The sequence below is a fragment of the Caloenas nicobarica genome, chromosome 8, assembly GCF_036013445.1.
Source record: "Caloenas nicobarica isolate bCalNic1 chromosome 8, bCalNic1.hap1, whole genome shotgun sequence".
Taxonomy (NCBI): domain Eukaryota; kingdom Metazoa; phylum Chordata; class Aves; order Columbiformes; family Columbidae; genus Caloenas; species Caloenas nicobarica.
In genome coordinates, this window is record NC_088252.1 from 5,179,735 (window position 1) to 5,192,296 (window position 12,562).

Here is a 12,562-nt window from a genome sequence, read left to right on the forward strand (position 1 = left end):
AGAATATTCCAGACTGCCCTATAGACACTGAAAAGCACAATCCCAAGTTTCAGCAAGGAAAAAAGTGTTTCCTACTAAATCAGAAAATTAACTAACCTCTAAATATTTAATTACAGAGGGATTGTAGTCGATGGTCTTTCGGTTCACAGCTTTTCTCATCCGCTTGCCATCAAACGTAAGCTGTTGCATTGCTTGCTGCTGGGCAAAATCGGGTCTTTTGTAGAACAACTGCCGAGGCGCCTGGTGCTGGAACCTCGGCATGTGGAAAAATCGGGGCGGGGAGCCAATTTCTGTGGCCATGGCGATCTTGTTTCTGAAAGACTGCAAAAGTGAAACACTAGGTTACTACACAATAATGACAAAAATCTCGTATTACTATCGGCACTAAGTTAGGTTTCCAAGGATGAATAACAACTTCATAAAGCACTGGTTATTGGGAAGAAGTATTTGCAGGTTCCTCTGAACAATTATTTTTCCCCTGTGCTACATAACACCAACATTAAAATGGTCAACTACTTTGTTTTTTGTACTGAAACAGATCACTATAAAATTTGCATTACCATCCCTAAACTGGAACTGGGTGGGAAAAGAACATCCTCAATAAACACAATATAAGTAAATTAAAGAAACCATGAGACCCGTCAACAGAAGGTGCTATTTCAGATTCAATATACATCGGGAAAGACCACATTACTTACAAATTAATTTAACTATTAACAAGGAAAAAATTTTCAAAGGGCTGCCTCAAAACCTTATTCTAGGACCTGAAAAATAAAATTGCATTCCCTTTACATAACTTATAGTAAATACACCACAGATGACATTCTACCTGTAGGTATACTTTCGATTCCGTTATCACAAAATAAATAATTACATATTTATCAAGGTTTGATAAACGTAACCAAACAACTTTCCCCCACAAGACTCACTGAAAATGTTAAGAAAATGTGGGGGGCACAGAAAAAAATTTCAATATTTAGACTTTTTTTCTGACAGAGGGAAATGAGTCAAAAACCTAATTTTTCAGCCTGCAAAATTCCTGAAATGATGAGATCAACCATAGCAACCTCTTCACAGCTGAAAACTGCAATATACACTGTCTTTAAAGCATACACTAACTTCAGACTAAGCAGTGACACTGAACCAGTGAGAGCTCACTAAATTTTTCAACTTGCACTCCTCTCCTAGCCTGAACTTGTAGTTTGCCAAAAATTTTAAACCAAAATAAACTAGCACTGTCATCAAGGGACTGCAAAAAGGCTGAGAAGCCCTCCTTTGCATGAAGGCTAAAGTGGTTACACAGAGTCAAAGTGCATTTAATAAAAACAATTGAAATAAAACTTTTTTGGGGGGTTGAAATAATCTCTAAATTCATGAATGTACTTTCCTATTTAGTTACAGCTCTCGTATCCTCCTTTTGAAAGAGCTGGAAAGTTATTTCAACTGCCAGTCTTAAAATTTTATCTTGCTTTTTTGTTTCAATTTTTAAAACAGCAAAATAAAGCTAAGGTAGAAATGCCAGACATAAAAGAGGGGTTTGATTCTTCTTAAGATGCTCTTTATGACTACAAGGAGCAGGTTACCTATTAAAAAAATCAGCCAGTTTGTTGGCACAGGGAGGGATTAACCTTCATGGGCTTTACAAAACTCCAAGTCACACGCTCGTTTCCACCCAACCTGTGTCAGGCCAGCTATAAAAGGAGCCGCCTATGAGACCCGTCTGTCAGCTACACAAACTAATGTACAAGGGAAAAAACAAACTAGAGCCACTACAACTACTCTCCATTCAAGACAAACAAGTCCAAACTCCAATAGCATGTTTCCTTAAGTGAGGTAACGACATGTAAGACCTTTGGCAGGAGTAGCATCTTTTATTAGACCAACTTGTATAACTGGAAAAAGAGACCAGCTTTCAAATCAACAAACCTTCATCTTGTGGCTGAAAGCTGCCCAAAACCAGGCTGTATAATAGGACACCATGTCTGCCTCCAAATACCACAATGATAACACCACTAACACAACAGCTACAACATTAATCTCATCTGAAGCAAGGAAAAGGTATCAAAACTTCCTCTTGCAGGATGTTTGTCAGGTACTCTTAACACTACCATGCCAAATAGAAAAAAATTCCAGTACTAATCTTTCTCAAGTCTAAGGACATACACTCCTATACCAACCAGTAACTTAAACCAGAGGGAAAGAGACATTTTTTCAAACCTGCTCAACTGTACTCTCTTATAGACCCTGGAAAAATAAATTTCAAGACCAAGAATACAGACAAAGATATATACTGGGGCTTCCAAAATCACTTTGATCAGATATATTGGCAAGAGAACAGTACTTCAAAATGTCTTTTTAGAGGAACATTCCAAAGCAAGTTAACTCATCATTTATTCTCATCTTTCAGAAAATGAAATCTCCCAAGGAAAATTTTTCAATTACAGAGGCAAATAAAGAAATAGCTATGATATGGATCAATTTAGATTGGACATACCCAAAACTACAGCAAGATGTGTCTATCTTAGATTAATACAAATAACATTCACTTAACAAGCAATCGACATCAGAAAAAAATACTGTTTAAAAGGTGACCAAAGGCATAAACATGTTAATTACACCTCTTCACGCCTACAGACCCTTCCAAGTTCATGGTTATGACAATAAGTGACATCACAGCTACAACAACATGACAAGAGAAATGACAGGGCATTAGGAAAATGAAGGGTTTGTGTTCCCATGTGTTTCTCCAACTTCTGAGGTCGCTGCCTCTAGCACAAAAAGCCTCCTACTTGCAGTTGCAAACTTTGGAAAATGATTTTTGTTTACCAGCTACTCATGATCATTTGCTTTTAATAATGCCCCAAATATTGTGATTTTATCCACATCATATATTTATGCCCAAGTCATGCTTGCATTCATCATATATATACACATGAATCTATAAAACCAGTGTGTGCACATGCATATAGACAGGTGCATATAAACACAGGGTGAAGTTTCCAAAGCAGCTTTAGAAATGAGGGAGCTTTTTTGTAGACATTCTGTTATCAGATTAAACCAGAGCAATTATTTCCAAAACCCTCTACTCCAGTCAGACATATATACACATTTAAGTTACCAGTATTCTACTTGGCCCTTTGTTGGGACAAACCAATGCCTCAACAGGCTCTCCTTTAAATTTTTTGTATCAGCTAAAAAAAGTATCTGAAGTCAGTGCGTCTATAGCTAAAGCTCCTGCTGTATTTGGGAGACTGAGTAGAAACTTGCAAAAAAATATTAGAGGATAATGTGTGATCCAGAGTAGTAGCATCCAATTTCCTATTTTAAGCAAAGTACTAGACTTTGGGATTTTTTTGTTTGAGCTTTTTTATTTAGAGTTCACCAACAAGGGTTTAAATGAAAGCCTCATTTTTTCCTTAATGCACAGAATTGGAAGCCACAGTGGGATTTTTTCCAACATCAAGTGTAGGTCAGCTCTTATTGTTTCTGGATAGTAATGCTACCAATTAATTGCTATTTTCTTCTAGTTCATTATACTTTTATCACAACTGCAACCGTGAATTTAATTTTTGCATGCCATTTTTTCATGCATCCTCATCGTCTGCAACAGAAACATGACTTTTCTGAGACTGACTGTCAGTATCCCCCCTTCTGTCCCCACAAATACCCCTTCACACCTGACCAGCTTTTAGACATTTGGGGCCTAAATGTATTTGGGTATATACAGAGAATATATAATGAGGTCACTGAGCAAAGATAAGGCCATTCAGAGACACTGGAAGTAACTGGGCTTACTTTCCAGTTGATGACAAAAGAAAGCCTGGAAAATGCAATCAAATTGAGGAATAAATGGAGGCACATCTGACATGAAGCCAAAGGCAGGAATAGGATCAGATGGACGAAACAGCCCAAAGACAAGTTAGAAGAAATACAGAAAGAGTTAACTATAGAAACAAAAACACTAACTGAGGAGCAACATCAGTCAAGAAAGAGAGTGAACGAGAGAAAAAAAGATAAATTAAAAAGAATTTAGTTGAGAGAAACCTGGGCAGAAGAAACTGCACAAGAGAACTGAAGGAGCTTGTGAAAGGACCCGAGATGTCCAACACCGTTCCTTAACCAACAACCAATACATTTGCAACAGAGCAAAACTTCATTCGCTCCAACAGTGCCATAGGGATGGCAGCTTTACTAGAGCTATCGAGTGAGCAGAGGGACGTGGCTGTAGAACAGAGTTAAAAATGAAAAACAAACCTGAGGATAACCTTATACCCAGGGCAGCACAGTGCCACAAGATAGGTGGATTTGTGGAGTTTGTTCGCTTTTTAAAACAAGGTAAGTCACATACAGTATTAGCCCATTATAGAAAATAGTTACCACTTAGTTCATGTACTCAAAAATAAGGCTACACAGATAACAGCAGCATTTCACTTATTAACATTGCTACTGTATCATCTTATTTGGGTATGCCTATTTCTCTAATAGAAAAATAAATCTTGCACTAAGTTTTGAAAATTGGCAGATTTGGACTTTGCTGCCTGAAATCATGCAACAAAAAGCAATTCACACACAACTTCACTACATCAAAATGAAACACACCAAAGCATCCTCCTATGCTGGTTTTATCAGGTAAAGTATGGAGAAAAATAGAGTCATCACTTAAATGCATCACTTGTTGTGGATAGTTTAACACTAAGAGAAAAAAAACCCCACCACCCTGATTTATATATAATCTTCACAGATTTTATATAGTTTACCCCAAAAGTAATCATTAATGAAGTCCAATAACTGGTAACTAAAACGTGCTTTCCTATTCATTTTTCACCCAAGTGCAAGCAACTTGGGTGCAGAACAGTGAGTAATAACCTGAGCACATCAGAAGAAAAGCCTGTTTCCAAGTGAGAGCACAGGTGGTCGTTCTCCTGGGCAGCACCACCAGCCGGTTCCTTTGCAAACCCTCAGCTGCCCAGTACGATACAACACATTGCAGCTTCAAAGACATTCCCCTGAAATGGCTAAACCAGCCAAGGAAAACACGTGCTAAAGATTCCCTGAGTGTATCTGGAAACTACTACTTTAAATGCGTATTAGACAGTTAAACAAATTACTTGTAGGCTTTAAAGCAAGGACTTTTCTAGTGTAACAGAAACAGCGAAAATTAATAGTAATTATCTGCACTGCAGTAGGACACTGGAGTCCAAAACATGGTTCAGGATACTCAGTGAAAAAACACACTAATAGAGAACCACCTCAGGTTTCTGAGGCAGAAGTATAAAATAAGATTACAATGCTAATTTAGTGTAACAAGTCTATTGTTCAATACATCAGTAGCAAATGCCATCTTGGACTGGACAAGCACCTTTACCTCTACAAGGTAATAAGTAACATTTCTGTAAATTCAAAAGTCCTGTTGTAAATGGCTCTCTCTGAAAAAATGCACCCCTAAATTTTTTAAAATCTGTAAGCACACCTGAATAAACACACTTGTTCTGAAAAAATAAATCAGACCAAATACAATTTAATGTTATTCCCTTCCCTCTTTTACGCAGTATTAACATTGAGTTTAAAAAAAATTCTCCCTCCTTTCCTGATTTGGAAGAATGTGCATCTCTGCTCTGGAGAGCAGCAGTGGATGCTCCCATGGCTTCCCCTTCTGCAACATTCACACTATTTGCAGGAAAGCTCTTTCTTGGTCTCATCATCCAATCTTTTTCCTGACCTGGAAATTGTACCTCTTCCCAGTGCAGAAGAATTATGTGGAAGGATATAGTCCAGATATAAAATGTTCTATTTTTGCCATCTTCAGCTTTTTTTTAATGTTTTAGAAAATAAAAAGAATAAACAAGCATGTACACACATAATTTTTCTACTGCAAAGGAACAGAGTCAGCCACGTCGTTTAAGGGGTGAAAATAGTGAGAGACTGTTAGGCTGCCTGGCATTTCTTGAAACTATAAAATCACCAGGTAGGGAGTTACATAGAAAAAACATTCTTCACTTTTGCAAACCATGCAATCCTAAGTAAATGGTATTCCTAACATGTTAAACTGCCTAATTAGGTATTCCAAAATAATTCTGCTTTCAACCAGGAAATGAACCTGAACAAAATATTACTTTTGAATCTGTGTTACTGCATCTCCCTTGCTTCATTCACTGAAGCGAATATGCTTATCATCTACAAATATTAGAAACTCACATTACTAAAACCACTGCAAAACAGCACTAGCAGCAGGAAGGTTCCACTACATTTTTCTGAAGATACATTTGAAATCTACTGAAATTAATTCACACGTCTGCCAATGAATTAAACTCTCACAGCAGAGGTGACTTTGCTTCTGCTCTATGCAGTTGTCATAATTTTTCTGAAGACTGATTGTAAGCTTATTTCACAGTACACTAGATAATTCCATCCTGAAAACACAGAAAAATTATGAAAAAGAAAAAAATCATGCCAATTTGCCTATGTAGTGAAGAATATCTTAATTTGTCTGATTTCTTGAATTGCTTTGTATTTCAATTTCCCACTTTATTGGGGAAAACAACAACAACCACCATTTAATCAGATTTACAAAACAAGATCACCTGAAGTCTGAAAATTGTACACCTGTGTGAGGCTCTCAATCTCAAATAATTTTACAAGTACAGTTGGGTTTTTTTAACAGTCCATTTTTAGATCACAGATTTTTGGACAGGTAGAGCTGCTTCATCAGAACTGCTACATCTAAACAAATTTAGTCCAGAAAGAATGCTATGGATCTTTATTGATTTACAGTTCTATAACTAGATGATTTTTCTCCCCACTATTCATGAAAGATAATGGTCGTACTAATCAGGAATATAAAATGAGTTAAAAAATACATTCTCATGTTCAAAGCCACTCTGTGGCCTGTCTTGACTTTGAACTAAGTTAATAGAACATCACTTTTTGTAAAAACGGCATATACTCCAGCGGTAAAGAAAGTCTGCCTCAGTCAACGAGATGCAACAAGTGCAAAGTTGCCCAACTTAGCCCCGTGGTCATGAAATGATATACTTTTATCAAAAGTAGGTTAAAAAAGCTTTTTAAAAGGAGAGAAAAAAAAAAAAAGGACAAGAATCTTATGTGATTTTTTAAGAGTATTTTAAAAAATCTTATTCACACTTTTGAATTACAGAAGGCACGGCGATAGCAAATAGCATGTAGTTTGCTGCATTTTTATATGCAGATTAAAAAAATATTCTAAGGACATGCAGGCATGAGTATAGTAAGTTTAAACCGAAGAAAAATAAGACCACTCTTGCAATCTGAGAATAGACTCCTTAATTATCCACAGGTGCCAGAGGCCCAGAACACACCAAATCACAAAACTCAAGACACAAATACTTACCTATAATATACAAGTCTGCTAGCAAGCAACACTACTGCTCTCTGCAGCAAGCAGACTTCCCCAGGGCTCTCCTGCAGTACTGCCAACATACATTAGCATCCACTCTCTATTGTATTCTATTTGTGAGAAAAACTTTCCTAGAAATGGCGTTTTAAATTCTAACCATGCAAAGTGGGGGGAAGAGGATTTGGCAGATTTCCTTATTCCAGTCATTCTATTCCAACAGCAAATGAAAATAATAAAATACCCTATGTCTTCTTCAAAAACACAGAAACAGATCCTCAAATTAACCATTAGTTAAGTAAAATAAACTACTCTGCCCAAAAGGTTCAACTACCTCTTACTTGGGGATATTTCAAAGATTTTTGTTTCATAACCAGCCATCAATCTACTACACTGGCATGATCGAGGACCTAAAAAATGCAGAAGTACTTTTTTTCCCCTTTAACTTCAGTTGTGTACTTTCATTATGCGCAGTTTCCCCATTAAGCTTAAACCTTCAGATTTTTAACACAACCCAAACACGTACACACATGATATGGAGTCTGAAATGATAAAACACATAACATTGCTAACATATCTATCAAGAAAACAACTTTCTTTCACTGTACAGTGAACAAGGCCTGGCAAAATGAGATTACTTGGATGCAGTTTTTGATTCAAAGGGTTCATTCTCTGCAGGAAGAGAAGCAGTGCTGACATCTAATTGACAAAAGCCCTACACCTCTGAAGTTTCCCATACAAACACACTATGCCCAAGAACCTCAGAAGCAGCAGAGAAAGCACACAGACAAATGAAGACACCTAAAAGCCCAAGGGCGAGTGGGCTATCAGGGAATAAAATAAACTTCAGTCAGTCTGAAAGTCTCCAGTTACAGAGCCGAGGGGACTGTCCTCAACAGCTGAGTCTGCTTAACAGCACAGAAGTTACACGTACATTTAACACTTTCTTCAAATTTTGGATTTCAAGTGCTAAACAAATACCTAATAAACAAACAATTCTCAAACATTCCTCGATTATGCCCAAACTAAACACCTGACTCATTCCAAAGCAGACATATTTACAGAAGACAGGAGCTTACATATGTCATAAAAAAGTCAAAATACTTTAGTTCACAGGACTCAAGAGACAGGTCCCGCTTTACCACTTTGGCCAGAGCAAACTGCTTTTACAAGTAAAATAGCCTATAACGATTCCCTTTCTGCACCTCACAAAAGCAACTTGCACAGCACATTTCTGGCAGTTTACTTCAAAACGAACACAGAAGCAACCAACTGCAATGAGAGGATGTTTGCCAGACTGCAACCAAACCTCAGTTATTATAGAAGATACCCAGGATTTGGCCTGCTGCCATGATTTCCATAGTTTTGCTTTAAGTTAAAATTTACTTGCAATATTTTAGTAATAAAGCAATATTCTTCCTCCCTCTGAATTACCAGTATATTCATCTTGACTGTTGCTTAGCATTTGGCAAGATCTGCATTTAGTTTATAACCAACCCAGACTGTTTTTGCTACTGTGAGTCACTACGATAACAATTCTTCTTAACTGACCAAAATACATCCAGCTTGGTTTTCATGCTGAAGTGATGACTGATGATGCTTTACTTTGGAGCTACCATTTTGTCAGGAAACAAAACACATAACATAGCATGACGAATACTAAAACACAACAAAGGCAAGGCAGTTTTAAAAGCAAAAAAGGCCTCTCTCATGCTTGTTAATCCTACATATCAAGATATCATTCTACAGCCCTGCTATTATATCAGGACCTGCTGAACTAACACTAATCTTAGTGGGGGAAAAAAAAAAAATAAACTCACAGCTGAATCTGCTGGGGGTACTCCTAGTTTCACCCAACATGCAGTTCATCTTATTTATAAGGAGAATATATTGTTTGTTCACATTCCATTTGGCATTCACTGTAACTCTCAGGTCCTCTTCAGTGAGACTGCTATTCAGCCACTCACTTTGCAGCTTGTCCAAATCCATTAGGCTATGCCCACACATGGAGAAATCTGCAGGTCTCCTTGCCAGCCTTCAGAAAGTTTCTGCTGACCCACTCCTCGAGCGCATCTACTTCCCTCTCAACTCATGTGCTACTCTTTAGGCACATAAACCCCAAACCATATTTCCTTCTCAGTTCACTCATGATTGAACTGGAACTTTACTGGACTCTAGAGACAAATTATTATTTAGGTACCATACGGAAGAAATGGGTTCATTTTGCTTTTATTTCTCTATACGTGGCTTGAGACAACTCCTTAGAAGACTCAAACCCTTATTTGTATAAAACATACAAACGGCAGGAAAGGGGTGATTAAAAAAAAAAGTGGCAAGAAATCCTACAAAAATGTCTTCAGAGAACGTTATGAATCAGCGGAATGGAAAAGGACTAGAAGGACTACAGTAGTTTGCAGAACGAAATGTAAGCAGGGAAACATAGCAACCAGTAGCTTCGTTTTAGAAACAATCTACTGAGATTCTGATGATAAAGACAAAGTCCACACAATCTAACGGTTTGATTTGCTTCACACTATCAAGCAGAAACATTTTAATATATTAAACAAAGTTGAGTACCTGAGTCCCTAAGAGTTTCAAATTCAATGCTGACAAGAAGATATTCAAGTAAGATATTTAGTAAGACTTGGGAATTACTAGAAGTTCTAACTTGTTCTAAAGATTCACCTTTCATAACCTTTATCTATTGAATGCCTAACAAACATATCCAGAACTCTTGCAACTCGTATGTAAAAGTAAATATTCAAAGCACCAAAAGAGAAGAATTAAGAAAATCTCTACTTTGTGACCCAAAGAATGCTCTTCTATTTTTTTTTCCCTAACCTTTACTTGGGCCAGTCTTCTGACAAAGCAATGTTGTTTGCCATACCAGTTTCTGGGCCAAATAAAGAAAGAATAGTGTCTTGAGTTTCTAAAACTAAGAAACTGAAGTCCAGACAGAGGAGCAGAAGGAAGGGAAATACCGCTGTCATGTGTGATCATGTGAAAAAATGTGCCTTTATATGGTGAGAAGAGTAAAGCCCCCACAATTAAACCAATGTTTTTCAGCATGTATTAACTGCATTTCAAAGATTCTTTTTCTATTTTCTCTCTCCAAAAAGAGACATAACACTTCAGTAGAATACTTCAAGACAAAATAATTTATTTCCATTTAATCGCATATTTTAAAAGACATGTCTACACCCTGGCTAATTCGCATCTAGAAGCAGAGGCTCTGTGTGACAGAGCCTTCATCTTCCGGACACATCGAGGTTATATACATACTTCATGTATTCAATACAAGGAAAGCAGATACTAAATATTCTACAGCCACACTGCAGAATAAACGCCCTACAACATACTACCCCACAGTATTTTCCTAGTACTATCCAAGGGGATTTTTTTTCCTCAAGGATTTTTGGTTCTCTTTTGATAAAAAGATGTAGCAAACGCACACAGATTTATCCAAGACAGAGATTTGCTTGTTATCCCCCCAGACCAAAACTCGAATTTTCGAGAAGTTAAATTAGCAGCTATGTTTATAGCAAAAGATGCAAATTAATAGCTACAGTTGCTACACCCAGAAATAACTATTATAATAGAGACACCCTTAAGCAAGAGTAGTGGAATTGCAGAGAACAATTGAAACTTCATCAAATCACACAATGCTGCTAAACAAGCCTCATGGACCCTGCTAGAGAAATTCAAACCATACTTCTACATTAATAATGCTTCCCATTATTGACTTAACGGTGAACCAGAGAAGTTTAAAAAACAAACCCACAAACTCCATCAACCAAATACCCCCAAAATTATGGAAATAATGAAAGGGCACTTTGAAATTACTTTGATCAAGTAAAGTTCTGACTGTAGATTACTGATGTGGATAAAGACAGAATTCAAAAGTGTAGCTTCTTAATATCTGCTCCAGTTAAGATCGAAAAGTCTAGTGTATATGTAAACTACCCTTTTGCCACAGTTTGGTGTGGAAGATCAATGCATAACCCCTGTTTGCTACTGAGGAGGCTAGAAACTCTTGAATCCAATGGGGAACAAACTTAAAATAGGAAAAAATAAACTGTGGTAACTACTGTAACTTTGAGCTCTCAAGTGTTTAAAAGTCTACATAATATCCCTCAAGTGGTTCTAAAAGTTTTGTCAGAAACATGCCTATTTTAAAACATAGCCAACATAGAGATTATTCTATACAGAAAAACTTTTAGTACTAGGACAATTCCTAAATTGATGGCAGATACATACAGAACTTGCTGAAAATAAATTAGAAATACACTTGCTTTTAAATGGAATCACAGAGCCAGCTCTTCCAGGAGGATAAGTTTTCTGGTATTTCCTCATGAATTATGAGCCATGCGAACACCTGTATATGGTTATGAAGAGATATATACACACTGCTCAATGACCACACTTAAGCTTCTTTAGTAAATAGCCTTCACATTTACCATTTAGTGCTGTTCAATAAAAGCATGCATCCATCTGCTCTACCAATACATTTTTCAGTGAAGGAAATTCAAGTTCACATACATCAACCCCACACAAAGCCTTTCAAAGAGCAACAGCTCAAGATAAGATTTTCCCCAGTTACAGAAGAGTGAGCTCCACATGGGAATGACAATTCATTAAAAGCACATGTCACCAGAGAGCTTCGGTTTTGAAAACTAAGTTCTCCAAAGGTCTAAAATCCCTTGGTATTTCTTTTTCCTACTTCATATCTGTCTTGAGAATATCAGCAAGCTCTCCTGGCAAAAGCAGCACTTCAGTCAACAGTTCTAGGCCTGTATTTTCATCTTACTGTACAAGAAAGCTTGGCAGCTGGGGTTTATTATATTAGTCAAGAGTATACAAAATATATTATTAGAAATAGAGTTTATTTCTTAGGCTTAAATTTGCTGAGGAGACAAAAGTATTTGCATCCTCCAGTAGAGATTGCAAAACATGGTTTGATGACTGACTCGATTATGGATTTAACTCCAAACTGCATCATTTAGGAACAGCATAAACATTGTCGAATGAGCATACAATATTAACACTTAATCTGCAGTCTTCCTACTTGCAAATTTGGGCAATCTATAATTTTTCTTGTGATATAATAATAAAATTTCACTCATGTCTGCAAAGTATAATGGTTTGCTTACAAACATGCCCCAATAGGAAGAAAGGCATTTTCAAAGTTAACCG

General features: G+C 36.9%; 1 protein-coding gene across 3 annotated transcripts in view; it reads right to left on the minus strand.

Annotated features, from left to right (window-relative positions):
• WDR33 (WD repeat domain 33) overlaps positions 1-12,562 on the minus strand; it is a 69,897-nt gene that overhangs the window by 51,698 nt on the left and 5,637 nt on the right. For all 3 annotated transcript variants that reach the window (XM_065639960.1, XM_065639958.1, XM_065639959.1), the window contains exon 2: positions 97-321. In XM_065639960.1, coding sequence (XP_065496032.1) covers positions 97-300 — 204 coding nt within the window. In that variant the 5' untranslated portion in view covers positions 301-321. The remainder of the gene's footprint in view (positions 1-96; positions 322-12,562) is intronic.